The sequence below is a fragment of the Tamandua tetradactyla genome, chromosome 9 (assembly GCF_023851605.1).
Source record: "Tamandua tetradactyla isolate mTamTet1 chromosome 9, mTamTet1.pri, whole genome shotgun sequence".
Lineage (NCBI taxonomy): Eukaryota > Metazoa > Chordata > Mammalia > Pilosa > Myrmecophagidae > Tamandua > Tamandua tetradactyla.
The window spans coordinates 40,678,190-40,696,799 of NC_135335.1; the positions used below are offsets into that span (position 1 = coordinate 40,678,190).

Below are 18,610 nucleotides of genomic sequence, written 5' to 3' on the forward strand. Positions count from 1 at the left end.
CTGGTCCAGGGCCTGCCCTGCTCCCAGGAACTAAGGGAGGATTTTGGAGACGTGGAAACGAGAATTTTTCTCACTCTGCCAGGGTAGGCATCCAGGCACGGCCAAAGTTTTACTAACTCCAAGCTTTGCAGCAGCCACAGTCCCAAGGCCAGTTCAGCTCATGGGAGAGTAACTGCTTCTCCTTGTGAAGGCTGCTGTCTCCCCCAGGTTGAGTGGTTTAAGGACTAACAGTACTAGCTGACACTTGCCTAGTGCTTATTACTATGTTCCAGGTACTCTTCTAAGGGTTTTATATACGTTTAACCCATATACTTATCACAGCAACTCTGGGAGGAAGATACTAATCTTACCCCTCAGGAAACTGAGGCACAGATGGGGTAAGTAACTTGCCCAAGGTCACACAGCCAGTATATGGTAGACAGGCCTTAAACTCAGTGGCTGGGTCTAGAAACCCTGTTCCCAACCCCTCTAGGAGATGCACTGATTTGCAAAGAGGAAAACCAGCCCCTGATCTCTGGAAGAGTTCCCCTTTGTCATCACTTTAGGGTGACTATGCAAGAACCTGGGGCCAGGGTTCCTCATTACAGATGTCTCTGTGGCTCTGGTTTGCCCAGAAAGGAATTAGCCCAGCTTTACAAATGCATGCCATGTTACAAATCCTGGAGCCTCTCAGCTTATGAGTGTCTCCGTCTGGAGGAGCCAGCCAGCTGCTTGCTAATTCAGCCTTCAGCATGTCCTTTCTCAACTCTGTTCTGGCCGTGAGGGGCTGTGTCCTGCCTGAACAGCTAACTGGTTCCTGGCTGGGGCCCTGGAGACGGGGAGTTTTCCTCCCCAGGGACCCAGTGTTCCTGTTGCAGTTCAAAGCCCCAGCTGGGCGCCGGCTCCCTGCCTTTGCATTGCCAAATCCACAGCATCCACGTGCCGCTGGACATGGGCCCTGTGGTCACTGGCTTTTCCTGGCTGGCCTGTGACTCTCCCCCATCCTTATTTATACATCCTGGGAGATGCTGTCAATCAACCATCATGCTCATTCCCACTGAGCACGGATGATGGTCTCAGAACCCCTCCACCCGGCACCCTAGGCAATCACTATTGCTTGGCATTGACTTGGGGAGACAGGTTTGGGTCCGAGTCAGCTGCCTGCTACTGCTCTGAGCCTGTAAGAGAATCTTCCAGATATCTCTCCAGAAAGTTGACTTAGGTCATGTTCCTGACATTTTAGCAAAAGATCTTTTCTCAGACCAGCTGGAAAGATTGGTTCAGGCTCTAACTTTTTATAAGGACTTTTCTGACTTAGTTGATGCTTTTGAACATCAAATGCCTGGCTTGAACATTCTGAATGGAGAGGTTCCTGGAACTTGACATTATCAGGAGAGAAATCAGAAGTGCAGAAAGAAAAGTGGAATGGAAGGTGTGCATGTTTCCTGAGTTGGACACTGGAAGGAGTATCTGGAATCTGATTCTGCTCTTTCTGATTTTTCTCCAGCTGCCAGATGAGGACAGTGAGTGGGCCTCATCTGACATGTTAACCCCAGTTAATAGAGCTGCCTGGAACTCTCTGTTGAGAAGGATTCTGAGGACTGCTAAGGGCTCAGTGGGAGACTGTGTTCTAATTTATCAGCAATTATGGTGAGCTTGTGAACTCTGAAGTGCTCTTTTAAAATGCCCTTTCTGCTTTTTAAAAAGTACAGCTTAAAAAAAACCCTTGCCTCTCTTTCATTTTATCTAGAAGAGGATTTTTCTCAAATGCCAGCTTAGAGCTGTGCTTCTTAAACTCTCTCTGGTGAAAGATCAGGATTTTCTGGTTTGTTTTTTGGTCCCTACCTTTTGCAGAATCATCTAATGCTCTAATGTCATGTGATTAGCATGTAGTTCATGCCACAAGTGAAATCCACGTGAGTCAAACTACAAATGAACTCTGTCCAGTGGGAAGTCTGTTCTCTGATCACATGCTTAGATGTCATACTGCTTTGAAGTCCTCTCAACATTTACTCTCAGTTTCTGTAAAGACTTTGTGGAGTGGTTCTAGTATACAGACTCACTTTGAATGTCACTGGCCTGGAGGGTGAGACACCACCAACATTTACAAGCCTAACTGTGGACCCTGCACCATGCTCGCTGCTGGGGACAGACAGGTGCACAAGACAGACTGTCCTCATGAGCCCTGCTTCACTCCGGGGTAAAAACAATAACTAAGTAGAGAGGTGCATGAAATAATAGCAACTTGCAATAATTAAGTTTTGAAAGATACAAACAAGAACTGAGATGGACAAAAACGTGTGGTGGGGGTGGGCATGTGCTGCAGATTGGGTCATCCGGGAAAGCATGTCTGAGACTTGAATGTCAGAAGGACCCAGACTTGTGAAGAGCAGGGAAAGGGAGTTTCAAGAAGAGAGAAGACCAAGGAATCTGAGCACGGCAAGAGCTTGGTGTGTTCCAGAATTGGGAGGAGAAAGGTCAGTGGGCTGTAAGGTACTGAGTGAAGGAGAAGAAGCAGGAGCCAGGGGTGGACAAGGGAGCAGGGATCAGATCATAGAGTACTCCAAAGGCTCCAGTAGACAATTAATTACATGCTTGGCTTGGATCTCTAAAATTGGAGAGCTTCTTGTATGTCACTGACTTACAGAATCATCCATGTCCCTTGCTACTCAGAGTGTGGTCTGGGGACCAGCAGATTCTCAGGACTTGCCCCAAACCTCCAAGATGCATTTTAACAAGATCCCCTGATAATATACATACACACTGAGAACTGAGGACCACTGGTTTGGCCTACCAGTTCTTAAACATGGCTGTATATGGAGTTACCTGGAGAGTTTTCCTAAAATGCTCATGTCTGGCGATTCTGATTCTAGAATCTAGGGGTTCTGATTGAAAGGTTGCGGCAAGGCCAGGGCATCAGGACTTTTTACAGCTTCCACGGCATTCCAGTGGGCAGAAGAGGGAGAAGGACTGATCTGCTCCCCCTTTTAGGTAGGGTTCCTACAGTCCTGCATGCAAACCAATGGACTCAGCCGTGAATGTTTATCTGTTGTCCGATATCCACCTTCTGCCCCTTGCTCGTATTTCTTTCTAAGCATCTCAATCCTAGCAGAAGGGAACCAAGTGACTGTTAGTTCTGTTAATTTATGCTAAAGCCTTCTAGAAGGAGCAATTGTTTCATCCATCAGCCTGAGAATCTGACAAGGCATTTCCTGTGCACCTACTAAGTACATGGTGCTCTCCTACGCACCTACTAAGTGCATGGTGTCCTCCCACGTCTGGGGCAGAGCCTGGGAACATCTGGGAAGGGGGAAATTAAAATGGCACAGCACCAGCCCCCTCATAGCCCGGCAGCCAAAGGGCCAGTGAACAGATGCATTTCTACAAAATGTGAGAAGAAGAGGGCAAGTAGGAGATGTGGAGAAGAATCCATTCCCTGGAGGAACAGAGAAAGATTTCACAGGGGAGGGACCAGTTATAAGGACTTGATAAATGAACAGGCATTGGCCAAGGGGTGATGGGCATTCGAGGCCTGAGAGTGGCCTGAGGCCAGAAAGGGCAGAAGATGTTCAGAGCTGGAGAGGATACTGGTTGAATGGAGAAGCAGTGGGGGCAGCAGGGAGGGACCAGACCACCTAGGGAAGGTGAAGTTGACTCAACCACTTGGGGGGTTGAAAGCAGCAAAAGAGAAGGTGGGGGATCCCTCTGGTCCCCCTTCATAGAGGCCAAGACTGGATGAGATTGAGCAGCCAAAGTGGCACAAGCTTTTGCTCCGATGTTATGGAACTTACAGTAGGAAGCGGTGAACACATCGCTCAAATAGGGACTTTGTTGAAAAGGAAATGGGGGATGGCTGAAACTTACTCTGTGACACAGAGTTGACTGTTCTGGTCAAATGATCACATCATCACCCAACGTTAATGCCAGTCTGTAGTGTTGGAGTTTGGGCCACAAACCAGGCCTCCTGTCTCCTAGTCCCACAGAAAATGGTGCTCTTGACAATAAACACTCTTCTCGGGGCTAAGCTGAAGACCAGTGAATCTCCATCCATTTCCCCTGTTCTTGCCAGAGCAGGAATTTTGCACTGACCTCATGAGTTTGCATCACACACTGTGCCCAGCACCTTGCTAAGGGCTGCTCAGGGTTATTCCCAAGATTTTTGCTAATACAGAGGCAGAGGTGGGATCTGAACCCAGGGGGTCTGACTCCAGATTCTGTGCTCCTATCCACCAGGGGATATGGCCTCAAGTCACTCAGAGGAGAAAGGATGTTCCATATATTCTGGGGGATGGTCTCAGAAGGGCTCCCGGGCACCTGAACCCCCACCTGGCAAAGGAAGGAAAAGAAGCACATGGAGGCCTCCACATGAAAGGCAGCTACTGGGGCAGCACATGCCCCCCATTCAGTCCATCAGGGAGCACTTCTGGTCTCAGCTGGTGCAGAAGCCTGGCCACAGTGCACTTTGGACAATGGGAGAAAAACTGGAAATAGGTATTCAGGAGACACACAGCATCAGCTGGTTATGCAGATAGCACTGAAGCAGGGTGCAGAAGAGGTGGTTTCAATTTCAGAATCTGCCACCAACTTGATAACCCTGTGTGAGTCACTTGCTCCTTCTGAGCCTGTGTCCTTGCCATTCTCCTTGGGGCTCTCAAACCATTTACCTCTTCCCCAGGGTATGAAAGACGAGTTAGGTTCTTCTTTCAGAGCCAAGGAGATTTCAGAGAGGACTGTTTCTCTGCTCTCCCAAAGGCCCAACTCAGGTCACTTTGTGGGGAAATGAGCATCTCCCAGTTGGAGAGAAGCATGCTGAGAATTTCAAATAATAAATCATTCCCTGTTCAGAAGTGGGAAGCTCAAAGAGGACCCGAATGACCCTCTATTAGGTCTGGAAGGGCCCTTAAGAGTTTATAGTTCATATAAATGGGTGACTCCCTGCCCATTTCATGGATAAGGAAAACTGAGGTCCAGCCAGTCTGCCCTTCAAGAAGCACTCAAACCAGAGCCCTTCCTACTATATCTGTAACCTTGCCCTCTTCCTACCTGATCTTCCAAATTCAACCCTCGCCATGACACTATTTACAAAGGCAGGACAACCCCCGCTGGGTTGGCTGCAAGCTGTCTTACCAGTTTCTGGGTGACTCCTGGGGGAGCCCACTCATAGGTGATCGTGTCAAAGGTGGGGTCTTTCCCGGTGGCAATGGGGTTGGTCATTATCATTCGGTTCCTCTTGTAAATCCGGATGCCATCCCCACCTTTCACCCGGGCTGTGAGAGTGGAATACTTGGAGTCCATCAGCAGGCGGCCAATTTTTCGATCGTCATCCAGGTCGGAGCTCAGGCAGTGATCCTCCTGGCTGCATTTGCAGGACTTGCATATTTTCCTGGGGGAGGGGCAGGATAAATGAAATCAACTTCTGGAAAACGGAGGCAGAGCCTCTAGCCAGTGGCTTCTACCCTTTTGAAAGCACGCTTAAGGTTTACCATTTGGTAAACTGTTACCAACTCTTTGATTGACAGCAAGGGAAAGATAACCCTAGACAAAGGGGCCCGTGTGATTGCGAACTCTGCTTGGGAGAAGCCCGTCTTTCTATCTGCAGGGAACGTGGGATGTGACTCTTGCTGGGAAAAAGAGCAGCCTACTTTTCCTTCTTGTCGTCATAGTGGCAAAGCCTTGTTCATTCACGAGACATGATCTAAAGCAAGGGTCTGCCCAATGGGTGGGTCATACCTGGCCCACAAGCTGCTTTTATAAATAAAGTTTTATTAGAACATGGCTGTGCCCATTCACTTACATAATGTCACGGCTGCTTTCACACTACAGGGGCAGTGTTGAATTGCAGCCACAGAGGCCGTCTGGCCCACAAAGTCTAAAATATTTACTACCTGGCCCTTTATGGAAAATGTTTGCTGCTCTGAAGAATTATTCAAACTGTTTTTCTAGATTTTTGAGCCTCCGAAATTTGGCAACTCTTAACCTCTTTTAGCATGAATACAGCTAGAATACAGCTGGAAATTTTCTTTAAGAAACTTGTGGACAGGACCCAGGGGGAAGAGAAAAAGCTGAGAAAACTCCTCAAGCTGGAAGATTGATAATCACTGGGCAAGGTTCTGTCATGAGGCTGGGAGAAGGGAAAGCATCCTGAGGAAGGCTCAAATTTACCTGAAAGCCTGACACTTCTCTTTGACAATTAAAAAAAAAAAAGTGTTCAGCTGCTTTCTGTCATGCTGTGAAGGTTTAGAAATCCAGAGAGTTCCACCGGATGAGAGGAAAATTGCTCCCTTTTCCACCTGTCACTGCAGACACGCTGTGCTGTGTCTCAGACACTTAGATGTGATTGAAGAATTTGTTCAGGAAAAACCTACCGCAGGGCTGGGGAAGGCCAGTGAGACGATGACTTCCCAACCAGGCAAGCCCCAGGGAACCCTCATTTTTCCTTCTAAATTTAGCAGATGAACAAACATCGACTGCGGGTCTACCATGGTTTGCACCCAAGTCAGTTTTGCTCCACCGGGGACGTCTGGCAATGTCTGGAGACGTTTTTTGGTTGTTGCAACTGGGAGGTGGGGGAGGGGTGTTTACTGCCGGCCTCTAGTGGGTGAAGCCAAGGATGCTGGGAAACATCTGGTAAGGCATGGGACTGCCTCCTACGACAAAGCATTGTCCCATCAGTACTGCTGAGGTTGGGAAATCCTGGTCTATACAAAGATTCCAGAGCCTTCCCCTTCAGGATGGGGGAAAGACAGAAAATCAGATGGAAACTATAATATAATTTAGAATAAGGTTGGACCATATGCTCTGGGCTAGTTCTACTCGTCTGGCTGGAGCTGTTCTCCAGGATGGGCACATAAAAAAGGGCTCAGCCGCCATGAGTTTGGAAAATAGTGAGTTAGAGGATGTTGAATACATTCCTTTAGTGCAAGGCTGCTCCTCGTCTTTCATGCAGTATGTGCATTGTGCCTTTTCAATGGGGAAGAAAATGAAGCATTTCCAACCTTATTTGGGAAGTTGGGAGTCCAAGTTCACGTTCGGTGGGCTACAATTTGGGAAATGCTAAAGCAGATGATCTTAGCACTACAAAAGAGTATGAGCTTAAGGTTGCTGCAGGACAAACACAGGAAGATTTTTCTTTTCTGTCTATAAAAGGGAGTTGCTCATTTTGCAGAGTGGGAGCATCGCATTCACAATCATTAGTAACATTCTCTTGCCTATCCCTTTTCAGAGCCAGAAAAGGAGGAGACTTCTTCTTTGAGAACCCACCATTGGTTTACATGGGGGGACTGACATCAACAGAGTGGAAGTGGACGGAGGAAAAAGAAGAAGGGAGTGAAGGAGGGCCAGCTGGAAGGGATGGGAGGATCCCTGATTCCAAGTCTTATGGGTCCCGTCTGGTCCTCTGATTTCCCCATACATTCCATACATGGACTGGGAGGAGGACGCTGCCTTTTGCTTTTATGTGTGGTTAATGTGGACTCTTGGGATGCTATGAGAGATGCTGGGAATGCACAAAATTTTGAAATGGAAAATTTTAATGGATATGAGGCATTCTTTGAGATGGTGTCACATTATTCAACAATGTATATGGCGTGCTCTCCATATCACCAGGCACTTTGCTGGGACTTTACAGATGAGAAAGACATCCTCTTTCTCTCTATTATAGGGACATATCCAGCAAGATCCTCAATGGTGTCTGAACAGCCATTTCTGCAATCTTCTACAGGAAACCTGGAATTGTGGGAAAGGCACAGTCTGTGAATCAAACCCCAGCCTAAACACTACAAGTTCCTTATCTGTAAAATGAAGGGTCTAGTCTAGATCAGGGGTTGGCAAACTATGCCCCAAGGGCCAAACCTGGCCCATCACATGCTTTTGTATGGCCCATGAGATAAGACCAGTTTTTCCACTTTTAAATGTTTGAATTTTTTTTCAAAACAATACTACCTTACGGTGCCTGAATATGGTATGAAATTCAAACTTCAGTGTCCTCAAAGTTTCACTGGAATACAGCCACATATATTCATTTATGTATTGTCTATGGCTACTTTTGTGCTAGGGCAGAGTTGATTGCTTGCAACAGAGACCAGATGGTCTACATGGTCTAAAATATTCACAACCTGACTGTTTACAGAAAGTTTGCTAACCTCTAGTTTCCTCCTTGAGTTGTATCAAAAATCACCTGGGAGCTAATTAAAGCTATGGACACCTGGACCCCAGGCCCAACTGGTTTGATTCAGAGATCTGGAGTGGGGTACAGGTCTGGGCACTTTCTATCAAGCTCCAGAAGTGATCTGGGTATATGCCAAAATGTGAGTCATATATGGTCCGAATGGAGTATGTACCCCAGAAAAGCCCTGTTTTATTCCTGATCCAATCTTATGGGAGTAGCCATTTCTTTTAATCCCTACTCAGCACTGTAGGTTGGAAACTTGATTAAATTATCTCCATGGAAAAGCAACACACCCAATTTGGGTATTTACTTTTGATTAGATAGAGATGTGACTCCACCATTCCAGGTCTTTTTTAGTTTACTGGAATACTTTAAAAGGGGAAACATTTTGGAGAGAGTCAGAAACGACAGAGCCTTAGAGCCTACAGAGAGACAGAAAATACAGAGAACAGAGCTGACTTGGCATCTGTGGAGAAGAGACACAGATGTTTGGAGATGCTTTGAGCCCAGCAGAAGTTGCCATGAGATATTGAGCAAGCCAGAAACTGGAGAGAGCCAAGGGAAGTCAAGAGATGAAAGCTAACCCTGGAGAAGCAAAATGAGGAACCCTACAGGAACAGAAGCTGAAAGCAAAGGTGCCCAGGAGCAGGGGACCAGCAGATGCCAGCCATGTGACTGCCCAGCTGACAGAGGTGCTCCTGACCCATTAGCCTTTCTTGAGTGAAGGTAACCTCTTGTTGGTGCCTTAATTTGAATTTCACTTCCTTAGAACTGTAAACTCACAACTTACTAAATTCCCCTTTATAAAGGCCATTCTAGTTCTGATATATTGCATGCCGGCAGTTTGCAAACTAACACAGTCTCTTTCGGGAAGTTACACAGCTCAGGTTGATTTTCTCTGGACTGTCCCTTGGGAAGCACAAGGAAACTCATCTATTACAGCAGAGTTATCTCTGAAGATCCCCGTAACCGATAAGGTTACAGTGACAGAGTTAGGGCTACAATTTCCAGGACAGTTGCTGAAGCTGGCCCGCAAACGGTGATGGAATGAGGAGATTGGGAAAATCTATCAAAAGTGGCCCCTGAAGAATTTTAAAAATATGTAATCTGGAGAGCCAAATGGCGTCTCTTCGATTTTTCTGTGCTCCTCCCCACCCCCGCTTCCCTCAAGTCAGGTTTTTTCTCTAAACACTTAAGTCAGTGTTAAGCCAGGTAGACACATTTTTAAAAGGAAAGCTATTAGAATAACAATAAAAAAATCTCTGCATTCAAGGAAAAGACATTGCCTTGGGCTCTCTTGGTTGAGAAAGCCTAGCTCTGCAAAGATTCCCCACATACGCGTCCTGGAGGTGATTTTCCCTCCATGAGAAGTCTTGCTCTGAATGGCAGATTTTAGCATCCTTTGAGGCTGGTCCAGATGGGCAGGGAGTCCCGAGTGGCCGTTTGGAAAACAGGAAATCAAAGGCTGCTGGGGAATTTCCTCCTAGATTTTCTTTCACAATATGTTTGTTCCGAAAACCCTGCTCTTGTCTTCTCTTCGTTATCCTTCTGAGTAACTCTACTGTTCTACGCAAGGTCACTGTCGCTACCCACATGAATTCAAGGTTCAGTTACAGACATTATGTCGGGAACCATGGAATTATGAAGGAGGAAGGGGAGCCGAGAACACATCAGCTCCAGCTTTCCCACTTTCCAGATGAATCTGAGGCTTAGAGATGGAAAGGGTCTTGTTTCAGCAAAGCTGGCTCTTGAATTCTGGTCCCATTATTATAAGTCAAAGGGATGTTCCACTAAGCCAGGCTGGATGACACAGATCATTCAAACATCCTTCAAACTACTGTAGAGTATGAGAACTGGAGCCCTGAAAAGGTTGGGCATGGTTCCCCCCTCTAAGAGCTTTGGTTTCTGAGACCTCACTGCTTCAATATGGCCTGGATTTAGGTCTTTATTAGGGTGGATCAAGCCAAAGAGGACATTCAATATGCAGGACCGACAAGCTGCAGTCTGTATTCCTCAAGGGCAGATTCATTTGATTTTCAAAAAATTTATCGGATGGTAAGGAAATGCAGGGATGAGAACAATGCTGCAATTTCTGTTTCCAGTCATGAAAAACAGTCCAGAATCTCCTCCCACCATAATCAACTAGAAAACTAGATGAAACATATAAAATAACTATTTTCAGATGTTGGACAACAGGCAGCACAGGACTGTGAGAGAAGGGAAAACAGTATTGAACTGATTAGACAGGTACATTTGGGGCAAATTCTTCCTGGGCTGCAAGTACTCTACAAAGAGTCTTCAAAGCAGTAAAGAGGAGTCGGTGTTATCCTATGTGACCCTGAAGGGAGATTCAGGACCAGTGGGTTGAAATGATAGGGAAGCAGATTCTCCTCAAGTCCAGGAAGAGTTAACGTGGCCAGAAATGGAAGTGTGGAGGTTCCCTTCATGGTAGGAGGACTTCGGGCAGGAGAAGGGATCCTGAGGTGGGTGATCTTGAAAGTCCCTTGCCTCCAGAAGAGTATACGAGCTCCTCTGAAGTCAAGGACTGACAGGGAATAAAGTCAAGCATGGTCTTGTGCTTTGAAAGCACACAGTGGTTAAGAGCATGGGGTTGGGCTTCATGCAGACCTGAATTTGAATCCTGCCATTCACTTAGTAGCTAGCTCCCCATTATCTACACTCAGTTTCCCTGGTCTGCAAAATGGAGATACTAATATGACTGCTTAGGATTCTTTCAACACTTACATAGAAAAGATTTAGCTCGGCTTAGTAAATGGAAGCTCCATCTGTAATTGCCATCTCACAATGGAAGTCAGAACCTCTGAGACTTTGTTCTCCACTGAGTGCCCAAGGCAACACTGTGGTAGCAGGGACAAAAGTTCCTTCTTTGCTACCCTGTTTTCTAGAGCTTAGGCTCTCTCCCAAGGCTCCAGGAAACACTCATATGGGTTGTGTACTCTGCACAACTCCAGGGGGTTGCTGTCCACATAAATGCTGCTGTGAATGGTGCCCCTGAAGTGGTGCAATGTGTGAGCCCTATACCTTGCTGTCAGAGTCCACAATGAAAACAAAGAAACACCCTGCAAACCAAAGTCCAGCCAGATCGTATGGCCAGTTTATGTGGCTCTGAGAATGATGCCCTGGTTTTATATGGATTGGGTTCAGAATGGCATTTATTTCTCCCCCAGGGGTCCCTCTTAGACTCAAACCCACCACCAGGGATGATGGTGCAGCAAAGAGAAATCAAGCCCATCTATCACGCCCCAGGGCAGACTTTCTCCCAGAATGCACCAGCTAACAGCTGCCCATGTCCTACCAGGGCAAGCCTTGGTGGGCTGAGCTTGGAGCCTCAATCATGGAAAGGGTTACAGAGCTAAACTCCCTCTTCATCTTTGTTCTTGTTCCCGAATAAGGCCAAGCCTTACTGACCAAGACCAGAATCAGGGAAAGAATGCATTCGCTCTGGAGCCATTTCTCCTTAATAATGCACACATCTGAAGCAGTCCCAGCAAAGAAGAACAAACAGCATTTCCAGGAAGAACAGACTAAAATGAAGGCAGGCGGAGCCCCATCTGACAAAACCCATTACCTCCATGGATGTGGCTCGAAGCCTGAGCACATTCCCTTGCATCTCAAACAAGGCACGCTTCTTGCTGCCTGCTGCTGGCCCAGGGACATCTGGAAAAGGAGACAGAAAAGAGGGTGTTTTCCTTCCAAACATCTTGGACTGGGGGTGCTTGACCTCTAAGAGACCTGGCATGCCAGCAAAGCGGCTGTGTGTGGCTCAAAGGACTCAAGATGAATATTCTGTCACTTACTATTTACCTGGAAAGGAGAGGATCCCTGGAAATGTGACAGGAGTTGAAGGGTGGGACCTTCCCAATAAAAATGCAATGGGGCTGCCTTCCCAGTCTCCAGTACTGTCACAAAACATCAGGGCTATATTGGAAAGTTCTGCTGTGAATGAACATCTGCTCCTTCTCACTTCCCCACCACCCCCCCCAACTCCCCTTAGCCACTTGTCAATGGAATGGAATCTTCAATAAATGTCTCCTCGCCCTCATTTACCTGTGATTTATGGATACGGTGTGCTTAAACCAAAGCTACAGGTACAAACAAATGTTTATGCTGCCAAGTGTTTACAGCTTGAAGCATAATTGGAAATATTTTGCTAAAACACTGGAAGTCACATGAGCGTTTAAAACCTGATTATCCTTTAGAGGGAGAAAAATGCACGAGACAGTTATTATTGTTACCAGGCAAAGGTAAGCAAAATGCATTGGTTACTGCTGCTGCTGGGTCTAGACTCTTGCACTCCTGCAGCATCACTTGGGAATGTGTCAAAAAGGCATACCCTCAGAGCCCACTGCAGCCCTTTTGAATAAGAATCTGCACTCTTACAAAATTCCCCGGAGATTCATACTACATTACATTTGGAGAAGCAGTTTGTTGGCATATGGATCTGCTGGCTGAGAAACTTACCTAACAGTCCACTGGGGATTGAGGGCTGCTCGGTCCAGGTGTACAAATTTCTTATGAGTTAATCAGAAGTAGGGCTCAGGCACTTGGACAAACAAGTCATTGATTCATTTAACTATTTATTGAGCATCTACTTTGTGCCATGCACAGAGGACTCAAAATAAAACATGAGTGTGCCTCACAGTCTGGTGGGGAGATGGAGAAGGAAACAAAGGCTTATGACCCGCTACTGGAAATGTTAGGTTTGATGCAAGAGAAGCTGTATGGTGTGTGGTAGAAAATGCTAGAAAGGCATGCACTTTGAGCCTGCAACCTAACAGCTGCATGATCTTGGGCAAACGGAGTGCCTACCGAGAAGGTAAAGAGATAATGTGTGGAAAGTGCCTCACCAGGCACTGAAAACAGTAGGTGCTATTATTTTGCACACAAACTTTAAGAGCACAAAGGACGGTGTTAATAAACCCACATGAGGTAGGCCACGGTTCACCCCATGAACCGGTCTGCCATGCTGGAAACCCGGGCTCGATTTCTGGTGCCTGCCTATGCAGAAAGCAAACAAACCAACAAACAAATAAAACCCATATGGGAAGTCCAAGGAGGCTTCTCAGAGGAGGTGATTTGGATCTGGGCAGGGTGAAGGATGAGCAGGAGAGCAGATTGAGAAGAAGGGAATTCCTTGCAGCAGGCAAGGAACAAAATGAACCAAAGGCCATGGTGGGTGGGGTGCGGCAGCCCGAGCGTGCTCCCTGGACCATTTCTCCTCTGCCCTCCCTTTTCTTTTCTTTTCTTTTTTTCCTTTGCTTTTAAGAGGGAAGCTGCCCATAGAGTCCATTCATGTTACTCCACGGAGGGATGTAGAAAGAAATAATTTCCCTTCACAATGCTTCCCTAACTACCTTAAACCCCTACGATGATGGGCAGCTGCACACCTCCTGCCTGGTGACTGCTGTCACACGTTTTCACATGCTATCCTGTTTTTTCGACTACCAAGTAATGCCTTCAGGGAGCCAGAGCCACGTGGTACATATTTGTGGGGAAGCAAGTTCATATTTGTGCCTGTTCAGTGCTCTATTCATGTTAAAAATGAAGACTCAGCCAACTTTCACCATCAATTCGTAGTCCCCAGCCAGGGAGCTTCCATTAGCAGGCAGAGCTTTCTCCCTAAAGCCATCAGCATGCAGTCTTGCTAACTTCTACCTCTTGTTCTGGACACCCTGAGTTCTGCTAGTGGAAGCACAGTGATCCCTCCATACTTCATCTTTTGAGTAACGCAAAGGTTATTTTTGGAGGTATTAAATAAATAAGTAAGACTTCATCATTGCATCATTGTAAGGCTTCATGGTCTGATTGGTTTGGATAGACCCAGAGGCAGTGAGGCTCTGGGACAGGAGAGAGAGGTGGAACCGGTTCCCGATGGGGAAGCATCCTGCATTCCTGAGCACTGTTGTTCTACGGGGAGGCTAATTTTAACAGTCATCCTACAAGGGGATTTGTCCTGATATGCAGCCTGGTGAGCCTGACAGCAAATTGTCTGCTGGCTCAGGGTTTGGTTTAGAAATAGAGGAGTGAGGCAAGCCAGAGCGGTACAGCAGGCCGCCTGCCAGGGGCTGGACGCCTTACGGGGCCGACTCCAACATTTATTAGGTGTGCGATGGGAGGCGAATCATTTACTTGACCAGCTTACGTTTCTATGCTGTAAAATGAGACAACTGGCCTGGATCAGGGATGCCCAAATCCTGCGCTGTAGAACACTCCTTCTGTGAGACAGTATGCCGAAGTTGATGGTCACAGGGAAATGACTGCATGATCAAATAAAAGTGGCCATTACTGGGTCCTCACAGGCTTGTCAGAGCCTGTAAAGCACCAACCTACTGTAGGAGCCAGAAGAGAGACACAGAGCAGGCGCCTTTCCCAAGCTAAGAGACCCAAGCTGTGGGGTCGGTTAGCCTGGGTTTTAGTCCCAGTTCTGCTCCCTTCTTCTGCTGGATTTGGACCAGAAACGGAAGTCACTGAGACTCAGTTCCTTCATCTGTTTCATGGAGATAATAAGAATCCAACCTGTCTCAAGTTACCGTGAGGCTTTGATGCAACGTGGCATGGAAGGGGTTCCACACAGCACCTGCACGCATGATGCACTGTTTTTGCTGTTGCTATCATTACATCTTGTGAAGAACAGTTTGACAGACTCTCAATCAGATGGTCTCAGAAAAATGTTCTTCAGTTTCAGAATTCGGCAGGACATCAGAAGAACGATTTTGTTAACTGCATGTCCCGCATACTTTGTTATTCTCTACTCTGTCTCATGTATTTAAGTGGTGTCTCTCTGAATAGATCAAAAAAAAAAATTAGCCTTTACATCCAGCTCCCACGCATGTTCCATGCTTAATGACTAACTCATGAATCAAAGCCAGTCCTAACCCTTTGCCCTTAAAGTGATCTGCTACCCATCACCTGAAGAAAATGACAAGCACCAAGAAAGATGAAAGTCATCAGAAAATTGATGACAGGAGGTTTGCCTTGTTGGGCTGTGACGCCAATCCAAACGGAGGTTCAGGAAGTGGAAAGTTGGCCGTCCCCATTCCTGCTTCCTGGGTGGTTTCTATGGCAACAGAAGTCCATGGGAGAGGAAAATAAATGGCCATTGCAAGGAAGAAATGGATTTGGGCCATCAGGTCCCACTTCTAGCTGGTTTCCTGGCTGACCGCTTCACAAAATGAGTAGTCACTTGTCCACTGCGTGCTATTCATCCAGGAGACAGACAGACCTAGCTATCTCCAACACAGGGAAGATGATATTGTTTATTGAGGAGGGGAAAAAATATCAGTCAGAAACTGTGTTTAAAATGAGATATTCTGGTTTATAAACAGTAGGTTCCTCTGATGTGGCCTCTGTCTCTGATGAAAGAATGCACAGTCTTACAGGGTCTCACGGTAGCTGAGAATAGAAGAGCTTAAAATGAACCAACACTTAACAAACGGTTTCTTGGAATGCAGCCTCTATTCTAGCCTCTTTCCTGAGGGGAGGAACAAATGTTTTGACAATTTTCTTTGGCTCAGGTCAGGGGATGTGGTTCATCTGATGCTGTCGGCTGAATTGTGTCGGGGACTTAAAAGGACTTGGATCAACCAAGATGCTCCCGGGGCTGCAGGAGTAGGGGGCAATGTTCCTCAGTCTTTGCTCCCCTTAAGAGTCTGCCCTCAGGTGAAGGTCAGGATCACATGAACTCCAGGGGAAGTCCTAAAGGGAAAAGACGTCACCAAAACAACGCCAGACTGAAATGAAGAGGAACGTAAAAGGGCAAATGCAATATGGAGTTAAAGGATGAGGATGGGATTTGGAGCTAGAAAATGTGGATTCTTCCCTCAGATCAGCTGCTTCTTCCTTGGGGAGCTCCATTTCCTTTTCTGGAAAAGGGGGCTTCCCTTTTTACCTCAACACAGCTGTTCTAAGTGCCATTTATGATGAAAAGATTCTTTGCAAAGTGAAACAAATCACTATTTCATCACTGTGAAAAAAATTATCCCATATTTGAAAATAAGGCAGGAAGGTGGGTGGAATGTCCTTTCAATGTCAGATTATGAATGAGTTTAACGGAGGTGAGGCAACTTGCTGCCACAGGACATGGGAACTGAAACAGAGAGAGGCTGAGCCTCTTGTTCAAGTTCCCATATGCCTAGTAAGTGGCGGAACCAGGACGTGAAGCCAGGAAGGTCTTACCACACAGAGCTCGCACTTTTCCTCAATCTGCGATGGCACTTTCTACCAAGGGCACAGTGCTTTACAGTTTACAAAGCATATCCACATCCCTTGTCTCGCCTGATTTTCATAACCCTGGGATGTGGCACTTTTTCATTTTGCTCATGAGAAAATCAAGCTCCTAGAACAGAAGGGGTGAGCTACCGAGTGGCTGGGAGAAAATCCACACTCGTGCCTTTAGACTCCATGTCCTGTGATTTTCTATGACACTAGGAGTCTCCAGGCCCAGGAAAGCTGTCCACAAGTCTAGCCTCGACTCTGGGCACCAGGCCAGTCCGGTCCCAAGAGGCAGGGGAGCGTGTCTGGAAGGGTGGGAGCTCCTGTGGGGTTTGGGATGGGGCAGTGCGACAAGGTCCCAGAACTACTCATTGTCTCAGGATTTCTACAGCCTGACCCTGTTCTTACACTCCAAACTAGAGTGCAGGTGTTCAAGCAACAGCCTGACTTCAAAGGCAGGTGGAGAGGCAGAGGCCAGAGGAGAAAGCGAATCAGAACCACACGTAGTACTTGGCAGGAACAAACTGCCCAGCCTTGGGTTTCGCTTAGACTTGAATGTCTGTCTCACCCCAGGAAACCTGAACCGACCACAGGGAGCAGATTCTTAGGCCCAGACCAGGAGGAGCTGGAGCTCACATCTGGATGCAAATGGCGGAGAAGCTTGGATGGACGCTCACTGGGGGGCTACATGTGGAAGACTGTTTTTTACAAACGATTATCACTCTTTAAAAAATGGAACAAAAACTCAAATAACTGAGAAGCCAGTCTCTTCCGGGTTGACTCCAACTCAACAGTTTGTTTCTATTAAGGAGACTCATGGCCACCTCATCTTGAAGCTAAGCTGAACTGCTTTAAAAGGTAAAAAAGGTTTGTTAAATGTCTGATGCCACTGGGCTCCCACGATGTGGCCCCACCACTTCACCTGACCCAAACTGTCTTCTACATGGTTTTCTATATTATCTAGTATTGCTGCCCAGATTCTCTTTCCAGCCACCTGGAGTGCTTGCAGTTCCCCGAAATATACACTCTGGGGTTTCGCTCGTGCTCATAGAGAGCTTCAAACTCATCCATTCTTCAGAGACTAGCTTAAAGCCCATCGTTTTCTTACACGATAAAAAGAAATAGCAGCTATCACAAGTACCAGGGCTTGCCGGCTCCCAGGCACTGTGCTAAGCCTGATCTCAGGCAGTTCTCACGACAATCCCAGGAAGTAGGTGAGCTGCCCTGGTTCACACAGTGTGGTCTCCAGCGCAGCAGCAGCACCTGGGAACCTGTTAGAATGGAAAACTCCCAGGCCTAGAAAATCGGACACTCTGCGTGTGCAGCACAGCCACTGGTCTTAACAAGGCTTCCAGGTGATCTGACGAATGGCTGTTGGAGAACCATGGGTATATTATTGTCCCCAAGTTGCAGATGAGTTAACTGAAGGGTAACCAACTGTCCCAGTTTGCCTGGGATTGGTTCAGTTCGTAGAATGCCGCACTTTTAGTGATAAAACCAGGAAGGCCCAGGGTCAACCATAACAAGTTAATCACCCTAATGACTGAGGTTCAGAAAGGTCAAATTAAAGAGCGACAGCTGGAATCTACACTTTAATTTAGCCACCATATCAGAGGGCCACATAAGAAGCTTTTGCAGCTATTTTGGGGTTCTTACCACTTATTCCTCAAATAGCTCACATAAATGTAGAATTACAAATGCAGCCAGTGCTAGAAGGTCACAAATACTATGCCACGAGACTGTACTTTAATGGCGCACTGGACCCGGTCTGTGTGTGTATGGAGGGCAGTGCTTCTCAAACCGAAGCGTGCATGAAGAGCACGCGGGGATCCGGGTAAAATGAAGATGCTGGTTCAGCTGGAGCCAACTGCAATGGAGCAGAGTTGGGCCACACTCTGCGTAGTGAGGGGCCAGGACAGTGGTTCCGGAGCCGGTCTGCACATGAGAATCACCCGGACGCACTCGGAGACTTTCCAAGCTCAGGCCACCAACTGGACCACAACTCTGGGGGGCGTGGGGGAGGCGGGCAAGCCTGAGGCATCAGGAGTTTGGGAAGCCCCCTCCTCCACAAGGTGATGCTATGTTTGGGAATGGACAAGCTTTACTGCTGTTTCCTCAGCTGCTCCAACTTGGACTTCAGAGCCCTCCGCTCATCGTAACAACTCTCCTTCCCAAATCCTGCTCTTGAACCTCCACTCCTGAAGAGGTGAGTTTTTGCACTGACTGGCTCCT

The 18,610-nt window shown here is 47.1% G+C and overlaps 1 protein-coding gene across 1 annotated transcript in view; it reads right to left on the bottom strand.

Moving 5' to 3' along the window:
- The window catches only part of LMCD1 (LIM and cysteine rich domains 1), a 61,397-nt gene that overhangs the window by 21,390 nt on the left and 21,397 nt on the right, over window positions 1-18,610 (bottom strand). The window contains exons 2-3 of the mRNA XM_077116679.1: window positions 11,736-11,824; window positions 5,107-5,362 (exon numbers count right to left, since the gene is read on the bottom strand). Coding sequence (XP_076972794.1) covers window positions 5,107-5,362; window positions 11,736-11,824 — 345 coding nt within the window. The remainder of the gene's footprint in view (window positions 1-5,106; window positions 5,363-11,735; window positions 11,825-18,610) is intronic.